Raw genomic sequence first — 14120 nt, 5'->3', positions numbered from 1 at the left:
TACCTCCATGTAGCTGATAAATGTACATAAGAAGACTAAAAGCTAGATCCTTAAGTTTGTTTTTTGTGTCTTTAACATGTAATCACAGAGTCTTGCTGATAAAATATTGTCACTAGACAAAGACATTCTCTGAATGTAACAACAAAACAGAGAGTACAAAATAGGTACAACATTAACCTATAAAGGGCACAGTGGTAATCAGAGACAGTAAAAGCAGACTCCTTTAAAAGAACTACATGGAGGAACTAACAGCAACAAACAAAAATATTTCACATCAGTAGTCACACGTATTATGAACAGGTGGGTTGCAGATGAATGAACAAGATAAGAAGTAGCATGGCTTTAATGAGTCCGAAGCAAGTGGTGCTGTATTGGCTGTCTGTAGTGTATGTTGCTGCAACAAGCAGACTTTGCAATAGCTGCTCCAAGTGGTGTGGGCACTGACAATGTTTATCAACATTTGTAGTGGCAGTAATGAATGAATGAAGTTTTAATTATTTATCATGTGAATAATGTGATAAGTCTTGCCCAGGCAATTTCATACGAATTTTCAATTTCTGTCTCAGTGGATTCTTGTTTACTGTGACAAATATGCCACCTCCCATTACCATTAGCCTATATTGTCCATACACTCTCCAATTGTCCCCAAAATATCTCACTGCTCTCAGTTTCCAGTTTAAACCAGCTTTCTAAACATAAAATCATATGAGCTCCACAGCTTTTTAGGAGTACTTTCTTGCAAATGATTCAGCAGTTAGTCACTAGTATTTTAGTACTCTTTAACTATATCGGACATTTCACTGAATCTTATACTGACACTTCTGTCATCGTTTCCTGGACTGGATGGAGAATTGCTATTCTAAACAACCCTTGTGTACAGCCCACATATCACTCGCTACTTGGATATCAGCCTCTTATGTATAATGCTCATCTGATCCATTTTGGGGCATGCATAAGTTCCTAAACCTATGGCACAAGTCAACCTTTGGACTGAAGATTGCATGAACAACAGTTGGCGATGTCGAAAACAAAGAGGGCAAAGCTTAACTTAAATTCTGCTGCAAAATTTCATTCAATCATGATTCTTAGAGGTCAAGATCAGTACAAAAGGCACTACTAACAATGACAATGATGTGAGAAAAAAAACCAGACAAACACTGGTAAACGCAGGAGAAATTTCTTCATAATATACCTCTTTCTGAGTTGGAGTTTTACTATCGGATGACATAAGAGCTGTCAAAAGTTGAATAAATTTCTGCAAATCATTTATCAGGTTTTTAAAACTTTCGCTGTTTTTATCTGCTTCAGAAGATTTTTCCACACTCATCTTAATCCCATTAAAGCAACTCTGAAGCATATAGCACATAACCTGGAAGAGAGACAGTAGTTTGAAATTTCAATAATGTACTTGCATAATACCATTTTGGATGTTAGCTGTTAAAGCATAATTAATATTGGAGTATTATCTTACACAATTAAACTGTAGCACTTAGCAAACAAAACAGCATTTAGTTAGTTTCTTTTTTCTGATAATTTACAAAAATGTTTGATACAGCACTGAATGCACTGTATGTTCAAATTTTATTTCTTCCTGACACTGTTAGTTCCATACATTTCTGCTTGACAGCATGAACAAATGAGTTATTCCAATGGTCAGCAATCCAAATCTGCTACTATCAGAGACAATTCAGGACTAAACACTGCAAGCCACCACCTCAAAGGCAAACTATTATAAATTGGTACAATCCTTTCACCGAAACTGGCTATGTATCACATAGGGTACTGGGTCAGGGTTGGCCAGCAGTCCCTGATGTAGCATCTGAACAAGTTTGCCAGTCTTACTTTCTCACACAGCAATTGAGCAAATTCAGAAGTCTTGCATTCGTAGTCCGGGTACACCCACAAGATGTGCCAGCTTAGAACTGAATGTGGCTAGTGTTGTAGGGTGGAATGTATAACGGAACAAATCAGAACTGTTGCAAATAACAGAAAGTGACTATGAAAAAGAGCACAATTTTGTTTGGAAATGTTTAACAAAAGGCAGACTGAAGATGATTTTCTCAATAAATTTGTGTTCAGTGATGAAGCAACTTCCCATACATGCAGTAAAGAGAATTGGCATAATGTTTTGATACGAGTGAGCAGAAACCATGCCAAACAATCAAACATGTACGAGACTCATCTAATGCAAATGTTTTTTGTGCTGTAAGCTGTAACTAAATTTACAGTCCTTTCCTTTTTTGATGAGTCAACCATAACTGGTATATCATACCAGGACATGTCTGAACCTTATCCAGTGCCCCAATTAATACAGGACATGGGCACAGAACTTATTTTCCACCACTTTATCATCATGAAGTTGCTGCATCTCTCTGTAGGAATGTGCTGACTTGTACTCGACATTCTCTGTATGTCCATCTTTTTAGCGATGGTTGTGGGACTCGGCTGTTCAATAGAGGATGTCAAATTAAACACCTTTCAGCTTTCAGTTTCCAACCTTATTTCATTTGGCAATCAGTTTCAGCACCATCTTCAGGTTGTGAAGGAATAATCTACCTCGCCCTCACTCGTGATCAAAACAGGGGCCAGCATACTGGTATTAGTAGATATTTGCTACAGTGACCACTTCAACTATCACCTGCCAACTGTTCAAGTGGTCACTGTAGCAGATATCTAGTAAGACCGGTACTGCAGGCCCCTGTTTTGATCACAAGCAAGGTAGATTATTCCTGCACATCAGTCAGGGGCCCGAAGATGGCGTAGTAAAATGCTAGAACTGGTTGCCAAATAAAATAAGGTTGAAAATTGATGGCTGTACACGTGTTCAATGTGAGATCCTCTGGACTGGACACGGTTAAGCAATATCCTGGACACCACGCTCACCAGATTTAACTCCAATGGACGTCTTGGGGTTACATTAAATACAGAGTCTTTGTTCCCACACATCTGGGAATCATCAACAAATTATCACAATGAATAATACATGCTTTTTCCACCAAAAATCGAGACTTGCTTCACAGGATTTGGCAGGAAATTGATTACACATGGGGCATTTGTCCTGTTACAAATGGTAGCAACACTGAACATTTGTCAATAAAACTTGAAGATATAAATGCTTTCAGTGCTGGATAAAACATTTCTGTAAGTTATTTACCTTTTTCACAATCAAAGGTTACTTTTGTATAACTAACTTGTAGACACCCCATATAAGCCACCCAAATTTATTTCTGCTGAAAGAACTGCATAGTAGTGAGAAATGATTTAATGAAATCAATGAATCAGACGAGCCACATGCATAGGTAAACATTTCTCTGATTTACTTTACGCAACCATAGTGGTTGTCAGTATGGTGTTTACATGCATTAGTACATATAGCAAAATGAGTTGCAAATAATGAGCAGGCAACACACACTAAAATCAACATCTGGTTATAAATCCAGATATGTAGCTTAAAACAACCAAGGACCCAGATTTTATTAATTTGTGAAATTAGTTTTTTTTACATGGTTAAAACGTAAATCAAATTACCTCGTCAGGAACTGGAAAGCTTCCTGAAATGTCAGCAGCAATAAATTGTAACATTTCATTAAGTATGTCATAACTTCTAATATCAATACACTTGCTTAGATAAGACACTTTTTTTGTCCATTTTTCAGTTTCATAGGTAACAGCAACAGGTGGCATAGATTCCTGTAGACAAGATACTGCTTGAACCACTCTCAGTTAGATCTTACAAGAAGTTTTTAATTTTTCTAAATGTACACAAAACAAGGCAATAACAATGTTTATAGCTCTCAGAAGTGATGGAAAATAGAAAAAGCAGGCCACATTTTGAACTCAAACAATAACTTACATTAGAAATTACCTCATGTCAAAGAGTATTCAACAAAGAGATAGAATGACTGGAGAAGTGCATAAACAAGTATTTCAATGAAAACAAATTTTTAAATGAAAGTGCTTGTTTTTCCATATTAAAGGCGACATTCTAAAAAAAAATTCACTGGTTTATCTTACCATTCCCAACACATTGCGCAGATATAGCATTCACAGAGCTCAATCACTGTCACTTTGTAAGCAGGGATTATATGGCCAAAATGTTCTGTCAATGATGCCACCCTGAAATAACTACACTGAATAGTTACTATAAGTAGCTGAAACATAGCGTTATGAAATTGTGTTGTAATTTCCTTTGTATACTGTAGCTTTCATCAGAGGAAATGGGGATGGATTACTTTCAAACAACAGTCCCAGTACTGTTTGCACAGCTACGAGAGAGATGTTGGAAAGTTTGCTGTCTGGTAAAGAAAGACTGTTTTAGGTCAAAAATGTACTTATTTTTCAGAGTAGTCATTTTCTCCAAACCTCCTCCTCCAACATTACAATAAGTGTGCGCAGTCCTATAACATCAACCAAAATATTTTCAGGCACGGTTATTTAGCTGCAGAAAAAAATAACAACAATTAGGTGCCAAGCCTGCTGAACAGAGTGGCTTTTCCAATGATTTTTAACTTCAAAATCCTCAGTTTTCAAATTCTCAAAGTGCCTTTATGAGCTTACTCATTTTCCCAATGGAGTTAGACTTCTACGTCTGTAGTTCATTCCATTCTTAAGTAAATATTTCATCTAGCTGGTCCACCAGATTTTTTAGTATTTGGTAGTTATCCCTTTCCTTCTGCTTCAGAGATAATATTGTCTAATTATGTTTATAAAATTTCCCCCTCCCCTTCTCACGTGTGTGTGTGTTTCTGAGAGAGGAGAGGGGGGGGGGGTTACTAGCTTGGTTTTCTCTCTCTCTCTCTCTCTCTCTCTCTCTCTCTCTCTCTCTCACTCACTCACTCTTTTTTATGATCCAAACACTGCTGAGATACCAGTAATTGCGTTTGCTTTTGGCCAACAATCAACAACAAAAATGGAACCGAACTTGCATAGTTTTTCACCAGGGTTCATGGTATTTCTTCTCGTCTGCTATTACACCCATCTTTCATTCGCTGATAATCCCATTTCATCTGCTGATAATAAAATATTGTACCGTGCACTCTTGCACTGTTTTTATCAGTCTCTGCAAGACCACCTTTATGCAGGTGGTTGTGGGACGGCAGCTGTTCAATATTAAATGCCAAATCAAACCACATTCAGCTGTCTAAATTTCAGTTGTTATTTTCCCTGAGCAACCAGTTTCAGCACTACATTATGCCATCTTTATTTTCATCAGTAGTTGCAGACCTGTCACATGTGGTTCAGCTTCAGATGTACAGCACATTTGAATTTGGTTAACTATTTCTCAAGTGTTTAAAATGTAGGAACAGATTCCTTATAAAGCTTCTACTTACATACATTATTTAACTATTCAACAGATCAAGCTAACAGTTAATTTACATTACTGCACAATATAAAGGAAACATTTGAAATGATGGACATGGGAAAGGGGGAACAAGTGCTGGGCAATGGTGAGAGAGGAAATGAGGATATATTAGTAGGCAAGAAGGGGTTGCAGGTGGCTTTCAGGGGCAGTAGAAAAACTTGGATAAATTTCTGTAACAATCACAGACTGGGCAGAAAATGAGGGCAAGACACCGAGAGAGGGGGGGGGGGGGGGGGGACAGAAAATGGTGACTATTTCCCTATTTTAAACTCTTCTTTGTTGGTCCATTTTGATAGAAATATGTTTTGTTTATGTAATTGCTCAAACTATCTTTGGCAAATTCCTGCCATCTTGAGTGGGTTTCTTTATTCTAAAATATGAAAATTTACACTGTTACGTAACATTAGAACACTAGGGAGCAGCGAAAGTAGCAGCTGGAGGCGTAGGTGTAGAAGGCATCCCTTCATCTGTTTTGCACGCTTCCCCCACTAATGTTCTCGCCATACACCACATTTAGTCTCAAGTCAGAAGCCAGTGCCTGTAGGTGTCGAGCTGAATGCGGCAAACTATCCCATTAGACAATACTGTCAAGCTACATGTACGTATGTTCAGTGCACCAAAAGACACTCACTCAAAAACGTTATGATACCAGAAATTGGCAGATAGCACAGTGCAATAAAAAGATTATGATCTGAAGCACACAATGACTTACTTCAAAGAATTTTTTATGGCTACAAAATCATACCATCATATATAAAAACAAAGATGAGGTGACTTACCGAACAAAAGCGCTGGCAGGTCGATAGACACACAAACAAACACAAACATACACACAAAATTCAAGCTTTCGCAACAAACTGTTGCCTCATCAGGAAAGAGGGAAGGAGAGGGGAAGACGAAAGGAAGTGGGTTTTAAGGGAGAGGGTAAGGAGTCATTCCAATCCCGGGAGCGGAAAGACTTACCTTAGGGGGAAAAAAGGACAGGTATACACTCGCACACACGCACATATCCATCCACACATACAGACACAAGCAGACATATTTCAAATGCTTGTGTCTGTATGTGTGGATGGATATGTGCGTGTGTGCGAGTGTATACCTGTCCTTTTTTCCCCCTAAGGTAAGTCTTTCCGCTCCCGGGATTGGAATGACTCCTTACCCTCTCCCTTAAAACCCACTTCCTTTCGTCTTCCCCTCTCCTTCCCTCTTTCCTGATGAGGCAACAGTTTGTTGCGAAAGCTTGAATTTTGTGTGTATGTTTGTGTTTGTTTGTGTGTCTATCGACCTGCCAGCGCTTTTGTTCGGTAAGTCACCTCATCTTTGTTTTTATATATAATTTTTCCCACGTGGAATGTTTCCTTCCATTACATTGAAATCATACCATCAAGTAGATTAAGTGTAGTCAGCACTCAACAGACTTTCACTAGGAAACCAACTGTTTCAGAAAAAGTAGAAAGTAGGAGGAAAGTTCTGTTGTTAGGTAGTAGCCATGGAAAAGGTGTGGCCCAGACCTTGCAGGAAAAACTGGGTGACAGGTACCAGGTCACAAGTATTTTCAAGCCCAGTGCATGTATTGGCAAACTGATAGAGGATGTAGGATCATTGTGCAAGGGTTTTACAAAGCAGGATCATGTTGTGGTAGTGAGTGGAGTGTGAAACAGTATTGATAGGGATCGGGCTACAATACTGAGTGTGACCTGGTAAGAACAGCATCTGCCATGGACCGTACAGCTGGTGGCTTGGTTCCTACTTTCATGCGGTATGATCAGCCCCAATTGAACAGCTCTGTCCGGGGGGTTGAATATGGAGCCAGATCAGCAACTTCGGGCGGCTGCTTTGTCAGGCATAAGTTTCTGTTGATGTAATTGGTGCGTGGGACTTTACAGGACATGGCCTGCATCTCAATAGAAAATGGAATGGTAAATTGACTGGGACAATAGCAAAATCTTTAGGGGGGGGGGGGGGGGGGGGGGCTCTGAGCTCACAGGAGAACTTCTTTTTTGGGCTAAGATCCAATCACCCAACATTGATTGAAATTAAAGTTAATGAGAAGCCCAGACAGGCAGGTGTACTAGAGATGTTAAAATAACAAAAAATTTTCATAACAGTACAGTGAAAAATAATGTTAGTATGTCACAAGATGAAATGGGCGATATGATACTGCGTGAAGAGTTTGACAGAGCACTGAAAGACCTGAGTCGAAACAAGGCCCCCGGAGTAGACAACATTCCATTGGAACTACTGACGACCTTGGGAGAGTCAGTCCTGACAAAACTCTACCATCTGGTGAGCAAGATGTATGAAACAGGCGAAATACCCTCGGACTTCAAGAAGAATATAATAGTTCCAATCCCAAAAAAAGCAGGTGTTGATAGATGTGAAAATTACCGAACTATGAGTTTAATAAGTCACAGCTGCAAAATACTAACACGAATTCTTTACAGACGAATGGAAAAACTAGTAGAAGCCAACCTAGGGGAAGATCAGTTTGGATTCCGTAGAAACACTGGAACACGTGAGGCAATACTGACCTTACGACTTATCTTAGAAGAAAGATTAAGGAAAGGCAAACCTACGTTTCTAGCATTTGTAGACTTAGAGAAAGCTTTTGACAATGTTGACTGGAATACTCTCTTTCAAATTCTAATGGTGGCAGGGGTAAAATACAGGGAGCGAAAGGCTATTTACAATTTGTACAAAAAACCAGATGGCAGTTATAAGAGTCGAGGGACATGAAAGGGAAGCAGTGGTTGGGAAGGGAGTAAGACAGGGTTGTAGCCTCTCCCCGATGTTGTTCAATCTGTATATTGAGCAAGCAGTAAAGCAAACAAAAGAAAAATTCAGAGTGGGTATTAAAATCCATTGAGAAGAAATAAAAACGTTGAGGTTCGCCGATGACATTGTAATTCTGTCAGAGACAGCAAAGGACTTGGAAGAGCAGTTGAACGGAATGGACAGTGTCTTGAAAGGAGGATATAAGATGAACATCAACAAAAGCAAAACAAGGATAATGGAATGTAGTCTAATTAAGTCGAGTGATGCAGAGGGAATTAGATTAGGAAATGAGGCACTTAAAGTAGTAAAGGAGTTTTGCTACTTGGGGAGCAAAATAACTGATGATGGTCGAAGTAGAGAGGATATAAAATGTAGGCTGGCAATGGCAAGGAAAGCGTTCCTGAAGAAGAGAAATTTGTTAACATCGAGTATAGATGTAAGTGTCAGGAAGTCATTTCTGAAAGTATTCGTATGGAGTGTAGCCATGTATGGAAGTGAAACATGGACGATAAATAGTTTGGTCAAGAAGAGAATAGAAGCTTTCGAAATGTGGTGCTACAGAAGAATGCTGACGATTAGATGGGTAGATCACATAACTAATGAGGAAGTATTGAATAGGATTGGGGAGAAGAGAAGTTTGTGGCACAACTTGACCAGAAGAAGGGATCGGTTGGTAGGACATGTTCTGAGGCATCAAGGGATCACCAATTTAGTATTGGAGGGCAGCGTGGAGGGTAAAAATCGTAGAGCGAGACCTAGAGATGAATACACTAAGCAGATTCAGAAGGATGTAGGTTGCAGTAGGTACTGGGAGATGAAAAAGCTTGCACAGGATAGAGTGGCATGGAGAGCTGCATCAAACCAGTCTCAGGACTGAAGACCACAACAACAACAACAACAACAACAACAACATGTCACAAGATTCTCATAAAAGCACAATGAAAAGCAATAACAGTATATTGCATCATAATATCAGGGATTAAAAAACAAAGCAGATGAGCTTCTTGTTTGGTTAGATGATTTAGAAAATAAGGGTGAATTGATTTACTATGCCTGTCTGAACATCTTATAGCCACAGGTACAGAAATGGTAAATGTAGGTGAATATAAGCTTCCAGCACATGTAAGTAGAGACACTATGGAGAGAGGATGAGTTGCCATATATGTTAAAATCGGCCGTAGTGTGAAAAATTTGGAAACTAAAATATTTTTTGTGGAGCAACATACAGAAGTGTGCATGTGAGCTTAAAGTAAATAATGGTGCTTTTATAATTGTAGCTGTGTATAGGCCCCCACTGGGAAATTTTCAGCTATTTTTGAAAGACTTGGATTCTTTGTTGTGCTATCTGTCAGATAGAGGGAAGCAAATTATTGTTTGTGGGGATTTCAATGTAGACTTCCCTTGATTTTCCTACTTGGGTGGTATAGGAAAGCAGCATACTGATAGATAATGTTTTTATAGACCAAGATAAATATAATTTGTGTGTTAAGAATGGTCTGTCTGATCATGATGCACAGCTGGTTACAGTACACGACATAGCTCCCTACAGTAATGCATAACAGTCCTCCAAAATAGCGCATTCAATTAACAATTGAAAATTTTAGAGAAAGTTTGCAACAGTTAGACTGGCATGAAGGGTATAGGGAACCTGATGCTAATTTAAAATTGAACCTATTTCATGATACCTTTGTGTGTACATCTGAAAACAACTTCCACTCTATACAAAATCTTACCTCCTTCAGTGCAGTTATAGTTATTGGCAAAGATGACATTACAAGCAGGCAGGACACCAAATTTCTTGGACTTACAATCAATAACACTCTAAACTGGAAACCACATATTGAGGCACTGTCACAAAAGCTTAATAAAACCTGTTACCTATTAAGGTCATTAAAAGACACAGCCAGTGTAGATACCTTGAAGCTGGTGTACCATGCCCTGTTTGAGTCTGTCTTGAGGTATGGTCTAATCTTATGGGGAAATAGCTCTGATTCTCTCAAACCACTGTTTCAAGAGTTAAAAATCCTGTCACTGCCATGCTTCTATATAATGGAACTAGCTTGTTTTACAGTACAGCACTTGGAATCCCTCCACAGAAATGCAGACCGCCACACACACACACGACACCAGAAACAAAACCCAATTACACACTATAGCTCACAACACAAAATTATATGCGAATGGGGTTAAGTGTATGGGTATTAAAATATACAACCACCTCCAAACAGACATAAAAACAAGCAAAAACCCAAAAATAATGAGAATTAAATTAAAGGAATTACTACTAAATCATTGTTTCTATTCTGTACATGAATTTCTTGAAACAAAATTTTAATTACTGTGAACAAGCTGTTTATTCACTTGTAGTTATTTCTACTTAGTAAGATAATTTAATCATTGTATCTTATTTACATTCTGTCTTTATCTCATATATGTATTCTGCTATGGGGAGTATGCACCACAAAATTTTAATTACTTGTAATAAGCTGTTTATTCACTTGTAGGTATTTCTACTTAGTAAGATAATTTAATTATTGTATGTTATTGATTTCTTCCTGTATCTCTTATATGTACGCTGCTATGTGTAGTATGTATCACCACTGTCCTCTCTCATCACACTCCACCTTTTTATATTTTGTCTATATATCCTATATGTATTATGCTATGTGAGTTATGTACCATTACCGTCATCTCTCATCATATACCATCTCAATATAATTTTCAAATTGACTTGTCCTATATCATGATGTGCTTTGCTGTACAAATTGTATGATCTACAGGACCAATAATGAATAAATAAATAAAACGGTTTCCCAAAGAAAACAGTGAAATGTAATTGTAAGAACCTATCTAAACAGCTATGGCTTACTAAAGGGATAAAAATATCTTGTACACAGAAAAGGGAAATGTAAGTTATAGGTGGAAGGAGTAATGATCCAGAGACAGTGAAACAGTATAAAAACTACTGCACTGTATTAAGAAAAAGTTATTAAAAAGTCCAGAAGTATGTGCATTATGTCTGAAATTAGCACATCTGATAACAAAATTAAAACAATATGGAATATTGTTAAAAGGGAAACAGGGCAACCGAGAGAACAGGAAGACTGTATTTCTATCAAACTCAATGAAAAGTTTGTTAACAAGAAGTCAGAAGTAGAAAATATTTTTAATCATTTTTTAAGTGTTGCAGAGAAAATAGGATGCAGCTAATTATTTGTAAATGCAAGACAGTATACGGAAGAAGCAATACCTAGGCAATTTGATAAAACTGAAATTCAACTCACCACCCCTACAGAAATTAGGAAAATAATAAATTCACTCAAAAGTAAAAGCTCACATGGAGTTGAAGCCATTTCCAACAGAGTACTAAAAGCTTGTTCCCAACAGATAAGTAGGATTCTCAGGCACATACACGGTGGTCCATTGATCGTGACCGGGCCAAATATCTCACGAAATAAGCATCAAATGAAAAAACTACAAAGAACGAAACTTGTCTAGCTTGAAGAGGGAAACCAGATGGTGTTATGGCTGGCATGCTAGATGGCGCTGCCATAGGTCAAACGGATAGAAACTGCATTTTTAAAAATAGGAACCCCCATTTCTTATTACATATTCGTGTAGTACATAAAGAAATATGAATGTTTTAGTTGGACCACTTTTTTCGTTTTGTGATAAATGGTGCTGTAATAGTCACAAACATATGCCTCACAATTTTACACGAACAGTTGGTAACAGGTAGGTTTTTTAAATTAAAATACAGAACGTAGGTACATTTGAAAATTTTATTTTGGTTGTTCCAATGTGATACATGTACCTTTGTGAACTTATTTCTGAGAGCACATGCTGTTACAGCGTGATTACCTGTAAATACCACATTGATGCAATAAATGCTCAAAATGATGTCCGTCAGCCTTAATGCATTTGGTAATACGTGTAACAACATTTGGAAGGTAGGAGACGAGGTACTGGCAGAAGTAAAGCTGTGAGTACCGGGCGTGAGTCGTGGTTCGGTAGCTCAGATGGTAGAGCACTTGCCCGCGAAAGGCAAAGGTCCCGAGTTCGAGTCTCGGTCGGGCACACAGTTTTAATCTGCCAGGAAGTTTCATATCAGCGCACACTCCGCTGCAGAGTGAAAATCTCATTCTGGAAACAACATTCCTCTCAACAGCAAGTAGTTCGCATTCTGTTATGTTCGCACATGCACTGACAATGTGCTGACACATGTTGCCAGGCGTTGTCGGTGTAGTAACATCAGTAGTACATTACGTAGGAAATCAGCATACATTGCACTATTTAGATTGCCGTCAATAAAATGGGCACCAATTATCCTTCCTCCCATAATGCCACACCATACATTAACCCATCAAGGTCGCTGATGTTCCACTTGTTGCAGCCATCGTAGATTTTCCGTTGCACCATAGTGCATATTACACCGGTTTACGTTACCGCTGTTGGTGAATAACGCTTTGTCGCTAAATAGAATGTGTGCAAAAAATCTCTCATCATCCCTTAATTTCTCTTGTGCCCAATGGCAGAACTATACACGATGTTCAAAGTCGTCACCATGTAATTCCTGGTGCATAGAAATACGGTACGGGTGCAATCGATGATGATGTAGCATTTTCAACACCGACATTTTTGAGATTCCCGATTCTCGCGCAATTTGTCTGCCACTAATGTACAGATTAGCCATGACAGCAGCTAAAACACCTACTTAGGCATCATCATTCGTTGCAGGTCGTGGTTGACGTTTCACATGTGGCTGAACACTTCCTGTTTCCTTAAATAATGAAACTATCCAGCGAATGGTCCGGTCACTTGGATGATGTCGTCCAGGATATCGAGCAGCATACATAGCACACGCCCATTGGGCATTTTGATCACAACAGCCACACATCAACACAATATCAACCTTTTCCACAATTGGTAAACGGTCCATTTTAACAAGAGTAATATATCACAAAGCAAATACCGTCCGCACTGGTAGAATGTTACGTGATACCACGTACTTATACGTTTGTGACTATTGCAACGCCATCCATCACAAAGCGAAAAAAGCGATCCAACTAAAACATTCATATTTCTTTACTTACTATACGAATATGTAATAAAAAATGGGGGATCCTATTTTTAAAAACACAGTTGATATCCATGTGACCTATGGCAGGGCCATCTAGTAATTAGACTGAAATATACCACTGTTAAACCATTGCATAAAAAAGGGGATATGTCTGATGCTAACAACTACTGCCCTATCTCACTTCTGACAGCTTTATCCAAAATTCTTGAAAAAGTATTGTATTCAAGAGAAGCATCACATGTTTGTAAAAATGAAGTACTAACAAAATGTCAGTTTGGTTTTCAGATAGGCTTTTCAATATAAAATGCTATATATACTTTCACTGATCAAATATTAAGTGCACTGAATAACCTGACACCGCGTGTTGGTATATTTTGTGATCCCTCAAAGGCTTTTGATTGTGCGAATCATGAAATCCTCCTAGACTAGCTTAATTATTGCACATATTTAACTGGAAGAATGCAGAAGGTTGAAATTACCAGTGCAGATAGTCTGCAAAAATCAGCACAGTCCTCTAACTGGAGAGGTATCAAGAATGGTGTCCCACAGGGCTCAGTCTTGGGTTCCATACTGTTCTTAATATATATTAATGACTTGCCACTCTATATTCATGAAGATGAAAAGCTAGTTCTTTTTATTGATGATAGAAGTATAGTAATCACACCCATGAAACAAGAATCAATTGAGGAGATCATAAATAATGTCTTTCAGAAAATTATTAACTGGTTCTCTGTAAATGGACTCTCACTAAATTTTTAGAAAACACAGCATACAAAACTCTGTACAGTAAATGGCCTAACAGCATTGATAAATATAGACTATGAACAGATGTCTGTTGCTAAGGCAGAATACTCAAAATTTCTGGGTCTGTGCCTTGATGAGAAATTGAATTGGAAGAAACAT

General features: G+C 38.3%; 1 protein-coding gene across 1 annotated transcript in view; it reads right to left on the bottom strand.

The window, feature by feature from the left end:
* The window catches only part of LOC126417020 (cohesin subunit SA-2-like), a 486856-nt gene that overhangs the window by 172271 nt on the left and 300465 nt on the right, over positions 1 to 14120 (bottom strand). Inside the window, exons 11-12 of the mRNA XM_050084909.1 lie at positions 3529 to 3690; positions 1193 to 1369 (exon numbers count right to left, since the gene is read on the bottom strand). Coding sequence (XP_049940866.1) covers positions 1193 to 1369; positions 3529 to 3690 — 339 coding nt within the window. The remainder of the gene's footprint in view (positions 1 to 1192; positions 1370 to 3528; positions 3691 to 14120) is intronic.

The sequence above is a fragment of the Schistocerca serialis genome, chromosome 8, assembly GCF_023864345.2.
Source record: "Schistocerca serialis cubense isolate TAMUIC-IGC-003099 chromosome 8, iqSchSeri2.2, whole genome shotgun sequence".
NCBI classification, from domain to species: domain Eukaryota; kingdom Metazoa; phylum Arthropoda; class Insecta; order Orthoptera; family Acrididae; genus Schistocerca; species Schistocerca serialis.
Note: the sequence above shows the minus strand (reverse complement) of the source record. Positions and strands in the feature narration are given on the sequence as shown.